General features: G+C 26.1%; 1 protein-coding gene across 1 annotated transcript in view; it reads right to left on the reverse strand.

Moving 5' to 3' along the window:
- Nucleotides 1-21,850, reverse strand: part of LOC135132977 (G protein-coupled receptor kinase 1) — a 151,882-nt gene that overhangs the window by 45,370 nt on the left and 84,662 nt on the right. Inside the window, exon 4 of the mRNA XM_064061195.1 lies at nt 3,515-3,616. Coding sequence (XP_063917265.1) covers nt 3,515-3,616 — 102 coding nt within the window. The remainder of the gene's footprint in view (nt 1-3,514; nt 3,617-21,850) is intronic.

Below are 21,850 nucleotides of genomic sequence, written 5' to 3' on the forward strand. Positions count from 1 at the left end.
TTGATGCATTGAAGAAACGAAAAACTGGAAATAAAAATTGAAAAACTTAAAAACCGGAAAAATGCAAAATCCAAAAAAACCAAATTGTAACATCAAAATCATGAAAATGGAAGAAATCGGAAAACCGGATAATTCAGAAATCCAAAAATTGCAAAACTCATAAATTAATATCACTTTGGAGAACCGAGGAATTGAAAATCGGAAAAAGGAAAACTAAAAAATTGGGAAAATGAAAAATAAATATCAAAGTTACAATTTTTTGATTTTAGAATTTTGACGTTTTGTAAATTTTCGATTTTACAATTTTCTATTTTCTATCTATTTTTTTTCTTAGATTCGTTTTTTCTTCTTTCAAATGTTTCGATTCATCAATTTTTCGTTTCTTCAGTTCTTCGATTTTCAATTTTTTGGTTTCCCACTGTTTTTCGATTTTCCTCTTTTCCAATTTTCATTTTTTTTTTGTTTTTTCGATTTCTATTCAATTTTTCGCTTTTTCAACTTTTCGAATCAAAAAACAGGAAAATTTCCAAAATTGTAAAATCAAAAACGAAAACTTTGAAAAATTTTAAAATTGGAAATCAATTAAAAATTTAAGAAACGAAAAATTGAACAATCGAAAAAATGAGTTACTGTTAAATTGAAATATTGAAAATTAAAAAAATCGGAAAATGGGACACCGAAATCCAAAAATTGCAAAACTGAAAATCTGAATGAAGGAAAAATTATAAAATCGAAAAAGGGAATGAAAACACAAAAAATTGTGGTATAAAATCCTGAAAATGGAAAATAAAAAATCGGGAAAATGAAAATAAAAAAAAATCTGGAAAATGTATAATAAAAATCAAATATACACTTTTTCGCCTTTATAATTTTCGATTTTACAATTTCTGGATTATCCAATTGTTCCATTCAATTCGTTTTTTCTTCTTCCAATTTTTCGATTTATTAATTGTTTTCGATTTTTAAGTTTCCAATTTTTTAGTTTTCAGTGTTTGAAATTTTCGTTTAGTTTTTCGATTTTTCAAACTTTTCGAATCAAAAAACCGGAAAATTTTCAAAATTGAAAAATGGAAAAATCTAAAAATTGGAACACAAGAATTTGGAAAATTCAAGAAACGAAAACGAAAAATGGGATAATAGAAAAATTCAAAAATTGTAAAACTCAAAATTTTAAAAAATTAAGTAAAAAAAATACAAAATCGAAAAAAACATTGAAAAAATAAAGGAACTGAACAATAAAAATCAAAGGTCCAATTTTTCAACTACAGATTTTGACGTTCTATAATTTTTCGATTTCACAATTTTGGAATTTTCCAATTTTTCGATTCAATAAGCTTTTTCGATTTTTAATTTTTCAATGTTTCAATTTTCCGTTTCTTCAGTTCTTTCGATTTTCCATTGGTTCGATTTTGCAATTTATAGTTAATAGAAAAACTTCAAAATTGTATAATTTAAATATCAAAAATAAAAAAAACGAAAAAAAAAAATGAAATGAAAACTCTTAAATCTAAAAAATCGGAAGATTAAAAACTGAAAAACTTAAAAACCAGAAAAGTGCAAAATCCAAAAAAACGAAAATTGTAAAATCAAAATTTTGAAAATTAAAGAAATCGGGAAATTCAGAAATCCAAAAAAAACTGATAAATTTCAAATTGGAAAACCGAGGAATTGAAAAATCGAAGACTGAAAACTCAGAAAATTGAATAAACTAAAAATTATACATAGAAATTGAAGAAACATTGGAGCATAAAGGAAATGAAAAAACGAAAAATTGTGAAATAAAATCGAGAAAAGGAAAATAAAAAAAAAATAAGGAAAATGAAAAATAAAAATCAAAGTTACAATTTTTTTACTTGACAATTTTAACGTTTTCAAATTTTTCGATTCATCAATTTTTCGTTTCTTCAGTTCTTCGATTTTCAATTTTTTGATTTTCCTCTTTTTTCCGATTTTCATTTTTTGGGGTTTTTTTTGTTTATTCAATTTTTACTATTTTTCAATTTTTCGCTTTTTCAATTTTTCGAATGAAAAAACCGGAAATTTTCCAAAATTGTAAAATCAAAAATGAAAAAACGAAAGAATACAAATGAAAACTTTGAAAAATCTTAAAATTGAAAATCAATAAAAAATTTAATAAACGAAAAATTGAGAAATCGAAAAGGTGAGATACTGTAAAATCCAATCCAAAAATTGCAAAATTAAATATCTGAAAAAAGGAAAAATTATAAAATCGAAAAAAAAATGAAAAAATAAAGGGAACGAAAAAACTAAAAATTGTGATATAAAATGGAGAAAAATGAAAATTAAAAAATCGGGAAAATGAATAATAAAAATCAAAGTTACACCTTTTTTTACAATTTCTGGGTTTTCCAATTTTTCCATTAATTAATTTTTTAGGTTTTCAAGTTTCTCGATTTTTAGATTTTCAACGTTTCAATTTTTCGTTTCTTCAATTCTTCGATTTTCCGATTTTCCTCTTTCTCCGATTTGCTAAATTTTTGGGGTTATTTGGTTTTTCGATTTTTAATTTTTCAATTTTTCAACCTTTCGAATCAAAACACCGAAAAATTTTCAAAATTGTTAAATGGAAAAATTCAAAAAGTGGAAGACAAAAATTAAAGGAATCGGAAAATCGCACAATAGAGAAGTCCAAAAATTGTAAAATTAAGTAAAGAAAAATAAAAAAATCGAAAAAATATTGAAACAATAAAGAAACTGAACAATAAAAATGAAAGGTCCAATTTTTCAACTTTTCCAATCAAAAACTGGAAAAATTTCAAAATTGTAAAAATTTAAAAATCAAAAATGAAAAAAAGAAAAATTATAACATAAAAACTTCGAAAAATCAAAAAATTGGAAATCAAGTGCTTCAAAAATTTAAGAAAAAAACTTGAAAAAACCTAATATTTTTTTAATCGAAATTTTGAAAATTAAAGCAAATCGGAAGATTGGATGATAGAGAATCCAAAAATTGTAAAATAGATAATTTGAAAAATTTAATAAACGAAAAATTAGACAGTCGAAAGAAACATTGAAAAAAGAAAGGAAATGACAAAAAGAAAAATTGTGATATAAAATCGAGAAAATGAAAATTAAAAAAAAAATGAGAAAACGAAAAATAAAAGGCAAAGTTACTATTTTTCGACTTTCCAATGTTGACGTTGTATAATTTTTCGATTTTCGAATTTTAAGTTCTTCTATTTTCAATTTTTCTATTTTTCAATCTTTTCTGATTTTCCAATCAAAAAAAAAACCGAAAGAGTATAAAATAAAAACTTCTAAATAAGTCTGTCTAATAAAATTCGGACAGACGGCAGACAGATATACAGACAGACAGACAGACGGAAACAGCAGACCAATTTTTTCGCACTCTAGGGGTCATGAAACGTCTAGAAAACACAAAACTAGCCATCTTACGCTCAGAAAGCAAAAATCCACATGTTTTGGGTAAAAAATAAAGGCGGATTCATAAACCACAACTATACAACACACACACGCACACAAAAAAACTTACGTGTGACCTCGCCAGCAGCTCCTTCATGATAAAGTTATCATAGATATCCCTCGCCTGCTTCATCCTATCTTCGGCGCATTCGAGCTTCTCGTAAGCCTTTATCTGCAAACAAAACGTGAATGACAATCGGGGCGACGTAATCGGATCAAGTGCACCGCAAGACACCGAAGTTGCTCGGAACTCCCGAAATGAGTTTATCATTACGGCAAGAAATGCGAGCGTGTAGATTCACGGAACGTTAGTCAACGGTCGGGGGATTTTAGATTGGAGTGGAAATTTGCATGCAGCTTCCGCCTCCAAAGTGATTTTTTCGCGGGGTCGTGGAGGAACGAGCCGGTTTCACTTTTAAAACCCACAATGACGGCGGCGGCGGCGGGGGAAAAATCGAAGGCGGCGGGCTCGAGATTGAAGATTAAAAGGGAGCGGTGTTGTGTCTGGTGGTTGTCGAGGGGATGGCTTACGGTGGGAGAAAAACACGCACGGAAAGGGGGAGTTTTGCGGGTCTTACAAACTTAACTCCTCGTATGAGTTAATTTGTCCAAAGCGTTTTTTTTTTAATTCGCTCGACTGAAAAGATTTAAGTTAAACTGTTTCGGATTTAAAAATATCACCTTCAATCATGGATTAAGTGTGGTATTTTTTCGAATTATTCCTTTATTATTTATAGTTTTCCGACTTTAATTTATCCTATTTTAGAAATTTTTCGATTTTTCATTTTTCCGATTTTTCATTTTTTGATGTGCAATTATTCGAATTTTCAATTTTAAATTATTAAATTTTTCGGGCTTTCAAATTTAAAGTTTTACACTTTTTTTATTTTCGAATTTGCGATTTTGGTGTTACCATTTTCCCGTTTTTTAAATTACAATTATTTCAATTTTCGATTTATTTTTCCAGTCTTTCATTAAAATTTTTATTTTTCAATTTTTCGATTTTTATTTTGAAAATATTCGAGCTGATAATTTTTAACATTTCAACTTTCAAATTTTTAGAAATTTTAATTTTTCGTTTCTTACCTTTTTTAATTTTTGAATTTCGATTTGTCGCTTTTTCAGTTTTTCGAAAACCGCGCTGAGAAATTAAAAATTGAGAAAATGAAACATTAAAAATCAAGACTTAATGAAAATCTAATTAAAAAAATTGAAAGTTGAAAAACCAAAAAATTGAAAAATTTCAAATTGAAAACTCGAAAAATTGAAACATTGAAAAATTTTAATTTCAAAACTCGAAAAATAAATCGAAATAACGGAAAAATGAAAAACCAAAAACTGAAAAAACGAAAAATTGGGAAATTTAGAAGTTGAAAGAACCGAAATTTTAATTTTAAAATGAAAACTGGAACAATCGCAAACAAAAAAATTGGAAAATCGAAAAATTGCCAACTTGGAAAATTGATGAACCTAAAAATTGAAAAACTGAAGAAACGAAACACGGAAAAGTGGAAAAAAGGAATAAAAAAAATACCACTGAGAAACTGAAGACTGAAAAATAGAAATTTCAAACTGAAAAATTAAAAACCGAGAAACTAAAAATCGAGAAAACGAAATAATGAAATAACTAAAAATTGAAAAAATTAAAAATTGCGAATAGAAAATGAATAGGAAAAAAGGAAAAATCAAAAAACGAGGAACTGAAAAATTGAAAAAAACGAGAAATTAAAATATCTAAAAATCGAGAAATTTTAAGTTACAAACATGAAATAAAAATCGAAAAACCAACAAAATCAAACAATGGAATATAAAAATTCGAGAAACTGAAATCGAAAAGTTGAAAACTCAAAAATTTAATATTGAGAACTCAAAAATTGAAAAATTCGAAATTTGAAAAATCAGAAAATTGCAAATCGGACCACCGAATATGAAGAAACTGAAAAAAAATCAAAAATCAAAAACTGAAAAATCAAAAATTTAAAACTGAAAATTCGAATAATTGAAAACCAAAAAATGGAAAACTCGAAAAATTGCAGCGCAAAAACGGAGAAACTAGAAAATTAAAATATCTAAAAATTGGAATAGTAAAAACTGAAAAATCGAAACATTAAAAAATTTAAAACTGAACTCAAGAAAAAACTGGTGAAAACGAAAAACCGAAAAACGAGAAATAAAAAACCGAAAATTCGGAAAATTTAAAATTGAAGACTCGGATAATAATTGCAAATCAAAAAACTGAAAATCTGTAAACTTGACAATTAAAAAATGGAAAAATTATAAAAGTGAAAGCACAAAAAAAGAAATCAAACAATCGGAAAAATAAAAAACCAAAAATTGACAAAACGAAAAACAGAAAAAATTTAGAAGTTAAAGACACGAAAAGTTGAAAAATGAATGAAAAAAATTAAAAACCTGAAAACAGGAATAAAAAAAAAAATAAAATGAGAAACTGAAAAATCTGAAAATTGTGAATCGAAAAATTGACACTAAAAAATTGAAAATCGAAAACTAGAAATAGAGAAAATGAATATTGAAGAAATGAAAAAAGGAAAAATCATAAAACGAAAAACTAAAAAAATGGAATGAAAAATCGGAATATAAAAAAAAATGAGAAACTGAAATCGAAATCTTGAAAACCCAAAAATTTATAATAGAAAATTCGAAAATTTTAAAAATTCGAAATTTAAAAAATCAGGAAATTGCAAATTGAGAAACTGACGATGAGAGTCTGAAAAATCGGAATATTCAAAAATTAGAAAGTTGAAAAATCACCAATTTAAAATTGAAAATTCAAAAATGGAAAAAAGGAATCGTGAGAAACCTGAAAAATGGAGAATCTGAAAAATCAAAATATCTAAAAATTGAAAAATTAAAAAGTTGAAAAATCGAAACATTGAAAAATGTAAAATTGAAAACTCAGAAAATTGCAAAAAAATCGAAAAAACAAAAATCGTTAAAATCGAGAAAAAAAAACGAAAATTCGAGAAATATAAAACCGAAAACTCGGAAAATTGTAAATCAAAAAACTGAAAACACGAAAAAGAAATCGAAAAATCGGAAAAATAAAAAAACAAAAATTGACAAAACGAACGAAAAACTGAAAAATGGAACACAGGAATAAAAAAATTAAAAATGAGCAAGTGAAAAATCTGAAAATTGTAAATCGAAAAATTGAAGCTAAAAAATTGAAAACCGAAAAACTAGAAATTGAGGAAATGGAAATTAAAATATCAAAAAATTGAAAAATCGAAAAATTGAGAAGTTTAAAATTGCAAACTTATAATAATATGAAAAATCGGAATATAAAAAAATCGAGAAACCGAAATCGAAAAGTTGAAAATCCAAAAATTTTAAATCCTTACTCGAAAATTTCAAAAATCGAAATCTGAAAAATTCAAAAATTAGAAAGTTGCAAAATAAAAAATTTAAAATTGAAAATTCAAAAATGGAAAACCCAAAAAATGGAAACGCGAAAACTTGCAAAATAAAAATCGAAAAAAGAAATCATGAGAAGTTTGAAAAATGGAGAAAATGAAAAATTAAAATAGTCGAAAAATGAAAAATCTAAATATTTTAAATTGAAGGAAACGTGAAAAATAAATCGAAAAATCAGAAATATAAAAAATCAAACTGAAGAATTTAGAAGTTGAACGACCGAAAATTAGAGAAATTCTAAACTGAAAAATCAAAAAATTTATGATACAAGAATTAATGTCGTGAAACTGAAAATTCATAAACTTGAGAATTTGAAAAACTAAAAAAATCGCATAGTGGAATGAAAAATCGTAATATAAAAAATCGAGAAACTGAAATCCAAAAGTTGAAAACCCAAAAATTTAAAATGGACAAATCCCGAAATTAGAAAGTTGAAAAATCAAAAATTTTAATTGAAAAATCGAAAAAGGAATCATGAGAAGTCTGAAAAGTAGAGAAAATGAATCATTATCCAAATAATGAAAAATCAAACATTTTAAATTGAAGGAAACGCGTAAAATAAAACAAAAAAACTGACTGACGAAAATTTGAGAAATTTTAAACTGAAAAATCGAAAAAATAAATAAAACAAGAATTAATCTTGTGAAACTGAAGATTTAAAAACATGAAAATTTGAAAAACTAAAAAATCGAACATTGGAATGAAAAATCAGAATAAAAAAATCGAGAACCTGAAATCGAAAACTTGAAAAGCCAAAAATTTAAAATTGAAAAATTCCAAACCTAGAAAGTTGAAAAATCAAAAATTTAAAATTGAAAATTATAAAAATTGCATCGCGAAAACTAAAAATCGAAAAAAGGAATCATGAGAAGTTTGAAAAATGGAGAAACTGAAAAACTGAAATATCCAAAGTAATAATGAAAAATCAAAACATTTTAAATTGAAGGAAACGCGAAAAATAAATCGAAAAATCAGAAAAATAAAAAATCAAAAAACTGTAGAATTTAGAAAAATTTTAAAGTGAAAATCGAAAAAATTAACAAGAATTAATATTGTAAAACTGAAAATTTAGAAACTTGAAAAATCGAACAACGGATTGAAAAATCGCAATATCTAGACACCGAAAACTCGAAAATTTAAAAATTCGAAATTTGAAAAAGCAGGAAATTGCAAATCGAACAAGTGAAAATGGAGAACCTGAAAAATCAAAAAATTCAAAAATTAAATCCAAAAATGGAAAATTCAAACAATTGCAACCAGAAAGCTTGCAAAATAAAAATCGAAAAAAGGAATCGGAAGAAGTCTAAAAAATGGAGAAATAATGAAAAATCAGAAAAATAAAAAATTGAAGACTTCAGACTTAAAAATAAAATAAAAATGAAAAATTAGAATGTTTCAAAAATGAAACAAAAAATGGAAAATAGAAAATCGACGAAGATTGAAAAAGCGAAAAACTAAATTTCAAAATTTGAAAAATCCAAAAATTCAAAAGTTGAATTGATAAATTCAAAATACGAAAATGAAAATTTCAAAAAATTGAGAAATTGGAAAAATCGAAAATAAAAATATATCAAAATCCACAAATTTTAAATTGAATACTCGTAAAATTGCATAATAAAATTCAAATTTCGAAAGCAACGACTAAAAAAATCAAAAATGAAATAATTGAAAATTGTGTTTCATATAAAATAATCGAAAAATTAAAAATCGAGGAAACCTGCAAAATTGAAAAAACAAAAAACTAAAGTATTAAAAAAAAATCGAACCTTTGAAAAGTAGAAAAATAAAAAAAATGTTAAATCATAAAATTGAAAAGTTGAATCGATAATTTAGAAAAACGAAAAATGAAAATATGAAAAAAAAATGAAAACTAATGGAAAAACTAAAAAATCGAAAAAAGTAAAGAAATAACGAAAATTTCAAATTCAAAACTCGAAAAATTCGAAATTAGAAGAATCAATAAATGCAAATCGAAATCTAAAATAGGAAATTTTCTAAAGCAAAATTCAAAACATTACAAATCAAGAATCCGAAAAGTTGATAAAAAAATTTGAAAGCTCGAGAAATTGCAAAATAATCGAACAACTAAAAAAACGAACAATGGAATGGTTGAAAAATCGAAAAATTTCAAATTCATAACTCGAAAAATTCTAATATTCGAAAGTAGAAAAATTTTTAAAAATCCAAATCGGAAACAAGTAGGAAAATTTCAAAACAACGATGAATTACATAATTGAAAAACCGGAAAATTTGAAATTTGTAAATCAAAAGATTGTTAAAACCAAGATCTGAAAATCCAAAAAAGCGAAAGATGGAAATATTTCAAAACAGAGAAATTCTAATTTGAAAAGTCGAAATAATGCAGAATAAAAATTAATTGTAAATCATGAAAAAAATTTAATAGAGGACTCCAAAAATCGATTAATCGAAAAATTTGCAAGATCGAGAAACCGATTTTTGTCAAATTTTAGATGTAGATTATAAGTATCGTGTAGATGGTAAAACGCTAACTAGAATTTGTCCAAGCATCCCCACCAACAATTTGATGACGTCACCTCACAATTTAGCGCAATAAATGTTATTCAAATTTGATGCATAATGAAAACATTTTCTAGAATTTTAGCAGCGTCACCAAACCACCGACTTATTAAATGATTCACTTAATTGTTAACATCCTAGTTCCCAGCGTCTACCACTCTTCGGCTTCTTGTTCACCCCTTCTTCCTTCATCTAATTCATTAAATTTTGAGTACTTCTGGATCATGTTTCCGTTCTTTGCTCCCCGAATTTGAATCGGATCAGTTTCAATCCCCCAGGACTTAAAACTTATCCATCGGGATTACGTTCCAGCTGGTAAATTTTCACTCAGCGCTTCACAACTTCGCAAACTGGCACCCAAAAAAATAGAAAACACCACAACGGAAATTCCACACTCTTTTCCTAGTCAATAAATTTAGATCCACTAATTATAGCAACATTTTTTTTCTAACAAACGCCATAATTAACAACACTTAAAAATAGGAAAAAGCGCTCCTCAATTGCGAATTTCCTTGATGGCCGCACACGTGTCGACACGACAATAAAAACGCCATAAGTCAAGAACGATCGCTTTTTTTGCGGCCCGGCCAACGAATTTCTTACACAATTGCCGAAAAACGCCAAACAAAAACATGCCTGCGTTGTTAGTCACGAGGAGATCGACTCCCCGCTTAGTTAGGTAAGAATTTTTGGTCGCCGATTCATAATTGTGAGTTACGGTTTCCATTATCCGAAATTTTGTTTTGGCGACCTTCTTTATGGCCCGTAATTTGCTGATTATGTGAGATGGCTGCGTCTGGCCGGAAATATTAGGGAATCGCTTGCCACGTGATTATCCCGAAAGGATTACGGGGGTTTTACACGATCGGTTTAATTAAAAAAAAAATTGTGTGTGAGCGGAACTATAATGGGATCCGTTCTCCCGTCATTATCGAAAAAATTGCCCGAATTTATTTATTTTTCATCGCCGTATTTACGTATAACGTTAATTTATAGTGGGTTATAGGGCGAATTATTACCAGAGAACATAGAGAAGCGTCATAGTTTAAATTAAATGATGGTGAGGACTCCTCGATTTATGTTGGCAACAGTGTTTGAATAAAATTAACTAGAACGCGTTTTACTTTCGACAAATTGACACTAGATTTACCAAAATATTACAAGCCACACGAATTACGCCAGTTTTTCGAAATTTTAGTTTGGGGACTTTTCAGTTTAAAATTTCTCTAATTTTTGTTTTTTTTTTTCTCGATTTTAACGATTTTTGTTTTTTCGTTTTTATTTTGCAAGTTTTTGCGTTGGGATTTTTCGAGTTTTCCATTTTTGAATTTTCAATTTTAAATTGTTGATTTTTCAACTTTCTAATTTTTGAATTTTCCGATTTTTCAGACACTCCATCGTCATGTTCTCAATTTGCAATTTCATGATTTTTCCTTTTTTCGTTTCTTCAATTTTCATTTTCTCAATTTCTAGTTTTTCGATTCACAATTTTTCACTTTCTCATTTTAATTTTTTTTAATTCCTGTTTTCAGGTTTTCAGTTTTTTGTTTCACCACTTCGCAATTGTTCGAGTTTTCAATGTAAAATTTTTCAACTTTTCGTTTCTTTAACTTCTAAATTTTTTCAGTTTTTCGTTTTGTCAATTTGTGGTTTTTTATTTTTCCGGTTTCAAATTTCTTTTTTCGTGCTTTCGGTTTTATAATTTTTCCATTTTTTAATTGTTAGGTTTACAGATTTTCAGTTTTTTGATTTGCAATTATTATCCGAGTCTTCAGTTTTAAATTTTCCGAATTTTCGATTTTTTATTTCTCGTTTTTCGGTTTTTCGTTTTCACCAGTTTTTTCTTGAGTTTTCAGTTTTAAATTTTTCAGTGTTTCGATTTTTCAATTTTTTAATGTTCCAATTTTTAGATATTTTAATTTTCTAGTTTCTCCGTTTTTGCGCTGCAATTTTTCGAGTTTTCCGTTTTTGATTTTCAATTATTCGAATTTTCAGTTTTAAATTTTTGATTTTTCGGCTTTCGATTTTTGATTTTTTTTCAGTTTCTTCATTTTCGGTCGTCCGATTTGCAATTTTTCCATTTATTCGTTTTTTGATTTTTCCGCTTTTCCAATTTTTCAACTTGTAACTTTTCGTTTGTCGATTTCTCTATTTTTCCATTTTTCGAATTCATCACTTTTAAATTTTTCGTTCTTTGGACCTTTCAATCTCTCAATTTTTTGAATTTTTAAGTTTTTTGATTTCTCGATTTATCGAGATTTGGATTTTTCGACAATTTGATTGTCAATTTCTCAATTTATAAATTGTTCAATTTTTTGAGTTTTCCATTTTTGAATTTTCAGTTTTTCGAATTTTCAATTTTAAATTTTTTATTTTGCAACTTTCTATTTTTTGAATTTTTGGGTTTTTCAAATTCTCCATTGCCAGTTTCTCAATTTGCAATTTCTTGATTTTTCAAATTTTCGAGTTAGAATTTTAAATTTTTGGGTTTTCAACTTTTCGATTGCAGTTTCTCGATTTTCTATATTCCAATTTTTCATATAAGTTTGCAATTTTAAACTTCTTAATTTTTCGATTTTCCAATTTTTTGATATTTTAATTTCCGTTTCCTCAATATTCCATTTTCTCAATTTCTAGTTTTTCGGTTTTCAATTTGTTAACTTCAATTTTTCTCATTTTGAATTTTTTTATTCGTGTATTCCATTTTCAGTTTTTCGTTTTTTGAGTTTTTCAGTCGTCTGCTTCGCCAATTTGTTCGAGTTTTTTGTTTAAAACTTTTCAAATTTTCGTGTTTTTTTTTTGACTTCTAAATTTTTCAGTTTTTCGTCGTCAGTGTTTGTTTTTTATTGTTCCGATTTTTCGATATCTTTTTCGTGTTTTAAGTTTTTTGAATTGCAATTTTCCGAGTTTTTCAGTTTAAAATTTCTCGATTTTAACGATTTTTGTTTTTTCGTTTTTATTTTGCTAGTTTTCGCGTTGGGATTTTTCGAGTTTTCCAGTTTTGAATTTTCAATTTTAAATTCTGGATTTTTCAACTTTCTAATTTTTTAATTTTTCGATTTTTCAGACTCTCCATCGTCATTTTCTCAATTTGCAATTTCCTGATTTTTAAATTTCGAATTTTTAAAATATTCGAATTTTCAATTATAAATTTTTGGGTTTTCAGAATTTCGATTTCAGTTGTTCGTTTTTTTCAATTTTTAAATTCCTCATTTCATGATTTTTCCTTTTTTCGTTTCTTCAATTTTTATTTTCTCAATTTCTAGTTTTTCGATTCACAATTTTCAGATGTTTCACTTTCTCATTTTAATTTTTTTTTATTGCTGTTTTCAGGTTTTCAGTTTTTTGTTTCACCACTTCGCAATTGTTCGAGTTTTCAATGTAAAATTTTTCAAATTTTCGTTTCTTAACTTCTAAATTTTTTCAGTTTTTCGTTTTGTCAATTTTTGGTTTTTTATTTTTCCGGTTTTCGATTTCTTTTTTCGTGCATTCGGTTTTATAATTTTTAGATATTTTAATTTTCTAGTTTTCCGTTTTTGGTTTTCAATTATTCGAATTTTCAGTTTTAAATTTTTGATTTTTCGGCTTTCGATTTTTGATTTTTTTTCAGTTTCATCATTTTCGGTCGTCCGATTTGCAATTTTTCCATTTATTCGTTTTTTGATTTTTCCGCTTTTCCAATTTTTCGACTTTTAACATTTTGTTTGTCGATTTCTTTATTTTTCGACTTCATCGCTTTTCGATTTCTCGTTCTTTGGACCTTTCAATTTCTCAATTTATAAATTGTTCAACTTTTCGATTTTTCGAGTTTGACCTAGTTCGGTTTCTCAGTTCGACTTTTCGACTCCACGATTTCTTGATCTTGTGATTTTTCGATTTCTCAGTTTTTCTATGTTTCGATGTGTTAAATTTGGGAGTTTCGATTTCTCGATTTTTCGTTATTCGATTTTTAAATTTTACATTTTTTCCGGAAAAAAACCCATTGGGTTATTACGATTTCAACAATATTCTTAGTTTAAGATGTTTTGCTAGCATAAAACACAAATAAAGAATTAATTCTTAGTTAAACGAAATTTGTAAAATCATCTAAATATGTACCAAAAATATTCACTTAGTCGTTATAAAGACCGACCAAACAACTATTTCCCGCAGAAATTATAGTCTAAACCAACCAAATCGCTTCTGAACGCTTAGAGTCGACATTGGCCTGAGCGCGCTCTGGTCTGTAAATCAAACAAGTTCTCAGGCGACGAGCTGTAGTGAATCAAATTTTTTTATCGCCATCGAGTATTTAAATTTGGCGCTTGTCTTTGGCGGTTGAGGACTCCAATGTCAATAATTATTACGTTGTAAATTGTATAACAGGTAGGATGTTAGTTAGTGGCTTCAAACACGTAGATTTTATTGGCCCGAATCAAAATGTTTGAAAGAATCCTATTTTTGGATGTCCTGTGATCTCCCAAAGCAAACGTTGTAATTAGCGGACTTTGCGCTCGATTTTTATTACCAAAGTTCAAAGCAATTAGCGCCAAATTTTATAATTCCTAATCCGATTAATCCGCCCCCTTCGATTACCCGGAATGAAAATCTGGCGAATGCGCCGTGGCAAATATTTTCAGCTGTCTAAACATCTCATTACAAGAAACCGAAACTTTTTCCGCCGAAATAGAACTTTTCAAAGTCTTATCTACATCTCGACATAAAACTTTTTATTGCCTCCTTACAACTATCTCGTCTTTCGCTTCCACAAAATATCAGCTTTTTCTCGCTCGAGAAATTCCGCTGCCTGTTTGTCAATAGCGACGAAAAAATCAGACAAAAAACTAAATAAGTCGAAGACAAATTTGATTTGATTCCTCGATAAACACAGTCGCAGAAATGGCGCAGTCGGGTCGGTCGCGATCCGGCCCTGGAGAGGCGTCGGCGACCTGACACCGTAATAAAATAAGACCTCGAGTTCACGGAGCTAACGAGAAGATGGCCGATTTCGACGAGATGGCGCGCGCCTCCACATACATTACAATAAAATGCGTCAAAAAGATCGGCGTCTTATTGGATTCCTGGATGGGTTGGATGGATGGCTCGTGACCTTCCGCCAGATTTTCCAACAAATCTGTGACAGGTTTAATCGTGCCGCGCGCAGATGACGCGACGCTGGAGGACAATTGAATTATCGGCGGACGTGGGGGATTAGGGGCGGGTGTGGGAGGCGGGTGCTCTGGGACGTTGGGATGTGATGAGTGGAGGTTTTAAAAGACGGATTTGGGGTGTTTTAGTGGTGCGTGGAGGGGTGGATCGGTGTCTCGATGGTGTGACATTGACGGGTTTCTTTAGTGGACTATTTTAACATAAGTTGCTTTTGTAAGATGTCTTAAAATAATTCCGAATCAAGAGATATTGAACATCGAACACGGTAGAATAAGAGGTAGAAAGTTCGAAGAAGAGGGATGGGAGGACCAGGAAGACGAACAGTCGGAAATATCTAATAATGAGGAAATAAAAATACAAACAACAGACTGAACAGTTGATAAACGACTTCTTTATCTACCGGTGGATAAAAGACTTGTTTGTCTACAAAAAAAAAGCCAAACAGTTGACTTCTAACAGCTGGTACAAAATAAAAACATAAATAATATTTTTCCTTGTTTTCATATTACAGTTTTTTAGTTTTTCGTCTGCAATTTCTCGGTTTTTCTGGTTTTGGAAATTTTAATTCTTCATTTTGAAATTTAGTTTTCCGCTTTTTCAATCTTCGTCGATTTTCTATTTTCCATTTTTTATTTCATTTTTGAAACATTCTAATTTTTCATTTTAATTTTATTTTTAAGTCTGAAGTCTTCAATTTTTTATTTTTCTGATTTTTCATTATTTCTCCATTTTTTAGACTTCTTCCGATTCCTTTTTTCGATTTTTATTTTGCAAGCTTTCTGGTTGCAATTGTTTGAATTTTCCATTTTTGGATTTAATTTTTGAATTTTTTGATTTTTCAGGTTCTCCATTTTCACTTGTTCGATTTGCAATTTCCTGCTTTTTCAAATTTCGAATTTTTAAATTTTCGAGTTTTCAGTGTCTAGATATTGCGATTTTTCAATCCGTTGTTCGATTTTTCAAGTTTCTAAATTTTCAGTTTTAGAATATTAATTCTTGTTAATTTTTTCGATTTTCACTTTCAAATTTTTCTAAATTCTACAGTTTTTTGATTTTTTATTTTTCTGATTTTTCGATTTGTTTTTCGCGATTCCTTCAATTTAAAATGTTTTGATTTTTCATTATTATTTTGGATATCTCAGTTTTTGGGTTTCTCCATTTTTCTAATTTTGGAATTTTTCAATTTTAAATTTTGGATTTTCGATTTCAGTTTCTCAATTTTTTTAATCTGATTTTTCATTCCAAAGTTCGATTTTTTAGTTTTTCAAATTTTCAAGTTTTTAAAGGTCCAGATTCACAAGATTAATTCTTGTTTTGTCAATTTTTGCGATTTTTCAGTTTTAAATTTCTCAAATTTTCGTCAGTTTCGAAATTTTTCAGTTTTTTGATTTTTTTGTTTTCTGGTTTTTCGTTTATTGTACGCGTTTCCTCCAATTTAAAATATTTAGATTTTTCATTATTTGGATATTTTAATTTTTCATTTTCTCCATTTTTCAGACTTTTCATGATTCTTTTATTTGATTTTTTAATTTTAAATTTTTGATTTTTCAACTTTCTAATTTCGGAATTTGTACATTTAAAATTTTTGGGTTTTCAAGTTTTCGATTTCAGCTTCTCGATTTTTTATATTTCGATTTTTCATTCCACTATGCGATTTTTTTAGTTTTTTAAATTATCAAGTTTTTAAATCTTCAGTTTCACAAGATTAATTCATCTTTTATCTATTTTTTCAATTTTTCAGTTTAAAATTTCTCAAATTTTCGTCAGTCAGTTTCGAAATTTTTCAGTTTTTTGATTTTTTATTTTTCTGATTTTTCACGTTTCCTTCAATTTAAAATATTTAGATTTTTCATTATTTGAGTATTTTTTCTCCATTTTTCAAACTTCTCATGATTCCTTTTTTCCATTTTAATTTTAGTTTTCGCCTTGCAATTTTTCGAGTTTTCAATTTTAAATTTTTGATTTTCCAACTGTCTAATTTTGAAATTTGTCCATTTTAAGTTTTTGGGTTTTCAAGTTTTCGATTTCAGTTTCTCGATTTTTTATATTCCGATTTTTCATTCCAATGTTCGATTTTTTAGTTTTTCAAATTTTTAAATCTTCAGTTTCACAAGATTAATTCTTGTTTTATCTATTTTTTCGATTTTTCAGTTTAAAATTTCTCAAATTTTCGTCAGTTTCGAAATTTTTCAGTTTTTCATTTTTTATTTTCTGATTTTTCGATTTATTTTAGGGGTTTCCTTCAATTTAAAATGTTTTCATTTTTCATTATTTGGATATTTTCATTTTTCATTATTTGGATATTTTAGTTTTTCATTTTCTCTATTTTTCAGACTTTTCATGATTCCTTTATTCGATTTTTCAGTTTAAAATTTTTGATTTTTCAACTTTCTAATTTCGGAATTTGTCCATTTAAAATTTTTGGGTTTTCAAGTTTTCGATTTCAATTTCTCGACTTTTTATAGTCCGATTTTTCATTCCACTATGTGGATTTTGATATATTTTTATTTTCGATTTTTCCAATTTCTCAATTTTTTGAAATTTTCATTTTTGTATTTTCAATTTATCAATTCAACTTTTGAATTTTTGGATTTTTCAAATTTTGTAATTTAGTTTTTCGCTTTTTCAATCTTCGTCGATTTTCTATTTTCCATTTTTCGTTTCATTTTTGAAACATTCTAATTTTTCGTTTTTTCAATTTTTTGATATTTTCGTTTTATTTTTGAATGTTCGCATTTTTTTTTTCTTTTCTTTTCATTAATTTATTGGTTTCTTAATTTAAATTTCTGATTTTTGCTTTTGAAATTTTCCTATTTTAGATTTCGATTCGCATTTTTTTATTCTTCTGATTTCGAATTTGAAATTTTCGCTTTTTTTACTTTTACTTTTTCGATTTTAAACAACTTCATTTTCGTTTTTCCAAATCTTCGATTCAACTTTTGAACTTTGCAATTTTTCGATATTTTAATTTTACGATTTAATTTCTACTTTTCGAATTTTTATTTTTTTATTTTGCAGAGTTTCTGGAATTTTAATTTTTCGATTTTATATTTTGCACATTTTTCAATGATTTCATTGTTGATATTTTTTTAGTTGTCCACTTTCGAAATTTGAGTTTTTCGAGTTTTAATTTTAAATTTTTAGTTTTTCACTTTTGTATGTTTTCGTTTTTCGATTTCAATTTTCCAAATTTTTGAGTTTTCAATTTAAAATTTGTCGATTTTGAAATATTTTAATTTTTGGTTTTCTCAATTTTTCAGTCTTTCGATGTTTCCAATTTTTAAATTTTTAGATGTTTTCATTTTTCGTTTTTCTAATTTTTCAATTCAACTTTAGAATTTTTGACTGATATTTAATTTTTCGGTTTTTCAATCTTTGTCAATTTTGTAGTTTCCATTTTTCATTTATTTTCGATCTCTATTTTTAAATTTTCCTGTTCTAAAATCTTGGATTTGCAATTTTTTTATTTTTCCACTTCTGAATTTTTGAAATTTTTGAGTTTTCAATTTAGAATTTTTGGTTTTTCGACTTTCGAATTTTTTAATTTTTCGTTTTTTAATTTATACCATTGTTCGATTTTTAGTTTTTCTATTATTTTGCAATTTTTCGAGTTTTCAATTCAAAATTTCATAATTTTGATGAATTTGAATTTTTCACTTTTATCAATTTTTTTATCAACTTTTAAATATTACAATTTTTTGCTATATTAATTTTACCATTTAACAATTTTTAGATATTTCAACTTTTGAATGTATTGAATTTTTTCAATTTTTGGATTTTACACATTTTTCGATACTTCACTTTTGATTCTTTGTAGTTTTCCGATTTTTATTTTGAAATTTTCCTATTTAACAAGTTTTTTTACTTTGGAATTTTCGACTTTTTCGAGTTTTGAATTTTAAACTTTTGGTTTTTCAACTTCTGAATTTTTTAGTTTTTCTATTTTTATTCTGCAATTTTGCAAGTTTTCAATCAAAAATATTTCAATTTTGATGTTTGATTTATCAATTTTTCAGTTTTTCGATTTTTTTGATTGTTCAACTTTTAGATATTTTGGTTTTTTCAATTTCTTGATTTTCAATTTTCCAATTTTCTATGTTTAATTTTATTTTTTTTCGTTTTTCCATTTCTATTTTCCTAATTTTATATTTTAGAAGTTTTCAACTTGCAAATTTGTTATTTCTACTTCTGAATTTTCGAATTTTTTAGTTTTCCAATTATTCCATTGTTTGATTTTTACGTTTTTCGGATTTTATTTTGCAATTTTTCGATTTAAGAAGTTTTTGACTTGCAAATTTTTTTAATTTTCTATTTTTGAATTTTTCAATTTTTAATTTTTGGTTTTTCAAATTTTGAATTTTTCAATTTTTCTATCTTTCAACTATTTCATTGTTTAGATTTTTTAGTTTTTCGATTTTTATTTTGCAACTTTAAAATTTTAAATTATTTCTCGATTTTGAAATATCCATTTACCGTTTTGAATATTTCAGTTTTTCCATTCAACAATGTTGATTTACGTTTGAAATTTTTTATTTTTTGATATTTTAATTTTTCGTTTTTTCAATTCGATTTTGAATTTTTGGATTTTCTATTTTACACATTTTTCGATTACTTCACGGTCTGATTCTTAATAGTTTTCGATTTGCAATTTTTTATTTTTTACTTTGGAATTTTAAATTTTCGGTTTTTCAACTTTTTTTCTCTGTTAAATAAATAAATAAATATTTTTATTTTGCAATTTTACGAGTTTTCAATGTAACATATATCAATTTTAATTACTGATTTTTCAATTTTTCAGTATTTCGAATTTTCTGATTATTTAAATTTAGATTTTTTTTCAATTTCTTGATTTTTAATTTCCCAATTTTCTATTTTTCACATTCTCCACTTTTTTTGTTTTTCGATATCTATTTCCCAACTTTTATATTTATAGAAGTTTTTGATATTTTTACTTACGAATGCGAATTTTTCAAGTTTTTTCAATTTTAAATTTTTGGTTTATCAACTTTCGAAATTTTAATCTTTCGACTTTTCAATTATTCCATTGTTTGATTTTTAAGTTTTTCGGTTTTCATTTATTTTGCCATTTTCCGATTTTAAATGTTTTTGACTTACATTTCTTTTTAATTTTCTACATCTGAATTTTTGGTTTTTCTATTTCTATTTTGCAATTTTGCGAGTTTTCAATTTTCCGATTTTTTTATTGAGATATTTTCATTTGCCGTTTTTTCAGTTCGATTCAACTTTTGAATATTTCAGTTTTTCCATTTTTTGATTTACAACGTTTGACATTTTTCATTTTTCAATTTGTAAGTGTCACGATTTTTAATTTTTCGATCTTCAATTTTCTACATTTTTCAATTGTCACGATTTTTTTAGTTTTCTGATTTTCATGTCGAAATTTTCTCATTTTACACGCACATTTTTTGTTGTTCCATTTTCGAAATTTTGAATTTTTCAATTTTTTATTACATTTATTTTTCGTTTCGTTTTTCAGTTTTTTGCTATTTCAATTTTACGATTTTACAATTTTGTATTTTAGTTTTTCATTTTATCAATTTTCCAGTTTCTCGAGTTCTAATTTTTCGATTTGGAAATATTTTAAAATTTCGTTATTTGTTTTTTCAAATTTTCGATTCCACATTCGAATTTTACAATTGTTGGATATTTTAATTTTTTCGTTTTTATCGAGATCTCACGTTTTTCCAATTTTCTATTTTTCACATTTTTCGATTTCTATTTTGCAACTTTTATATTTTTTGGAGGTTTTTGATTTGTAATTTTTTGATATTTCAACTTCTGAATTCTCGATTTTTTTTACTTTCTAAAATTTCAATCTTTCAATTATTCCATTGTTTGATTTTTATTTTTTAAATTTTCCGATTTTAGAAGTTACTGACTTGGAAAATTTTTGAATTTTTTACTTCTGAACTTTTGAATTTTTCGATTTTTCTTTTGCAATTTTCCGAGTTTTCAATTTAAAATTATTTCTCGACTTTGAAATATTTTAATCTTCGGTGTTTTCCAATTTTAGAGTTTTTTGATTTTTAGATACTTCCATTGACCGTTTCTTCAGTTTTCGATTCAAGTTTTGAATATTTCAGTTTTTCCATTCAACAATGTTGATCTACGTTCGAAATTTTTGATTTTTTGATATTTTAATTTTTCGTATTTTCAATTTCTAAGTTTTTCGATTTTGAATGTTTGGATTCTCTATTTTACACATTTTTCGATTACTTCACTTTTGATTCTTTGTAGTTTTCAGATTTTAACTTTGAAATTTTCCTATTTGACAAGTTTTCGATTTGCATTTTTTAATTTTTTTATTTTTTACTTTGGAATTTTTGAATTTTTCGAAAAAAATTTTAAATTTTTGGTTTATCAACTTTCGAAATTTTCAATCTTTCGACTTTTCAATTATTCCATTGTTTGATTTTTAAGTTTTTCGGTTTTCATTTACTTTGCCATTTTCCGATTTTAAATGTTTTTGACTTACAATTTTTTAGTTTTTCTATTTCTATTTTGCAATTTTGCGAGTTTTCAATGTCAAATGTTTTAATTTCAATGTTGAATTTTTCGATTTTTCAGTTTTAGATTTTGCTGTTTATTTAACTTTTAGATATGTATTTTCATTTTTGTTTTTTCAATGTTTTGATTTTTGATTTTCAAATTTTTTATTTTTCACATTTTTCACTTATTTTTTTTGTTTTTCGATTTCTGTTTTGCGACTTTTATATTTTAGAAGTTTTCAATTTGCAATTTTTTGATATTTCTGCTCTAGAATTTTCGAATTTTATAATTTTAAATTTTTAGATTTCAACTTCGGAAAATTTCAAACTTTCGATTTTTATTTTGCAGTTTTCCAAGTTTAGAAATTTTTGACTTGCAATTTTTTTTAATTTTCTACTTTTGATTTTTCAGTTTTTTCAATTTGAAATTTTTGGTTTTTCGATTATTTTGCAATTTTTGTAGTTTTCAATTTTCCGATTTTTTGATTGAGATATTTTCATTTGCCGTTTTTTCAGTTGATCGATTCAACTTTTGAATATTTCAGTTTTTCCATTTTTTTAATTTACGTTTGACATTTTTCATTTTTCAATTTGTAAGTGTCACGATTTTTAATTTTTCGATCTTCGTTTTCCTACATTTTTCAATTGTCACGATTTTTTTAGTTTTCTGATTTTCATGTCGAAATTTTCTCATTTTACATTTTTGTTTTTTTATTTTCGAAATTTTGAATTTTTCAATTTTTTATTTCATTTATTTTTCGTTTCGTTTTTCAGTT

This window comes from Zophobas morio, unplaced genomic scaffold (genome assembly GCF_036711695.1).
Source record: "Zophobas morio isolate AGI-343-1 ecotype UQ-CSIRO unplaced genomic scaffold, CSIRO_AGI_Zmor_V1 ptg000021l, whole genome shotgun sequence".
Classification (NCBI taxonomy): Eukaryota; Metazoa; Arthropoda; class Insecta; order Coleoptera; family Tenebrionidae; genus Zophobas; species Zophobas morio.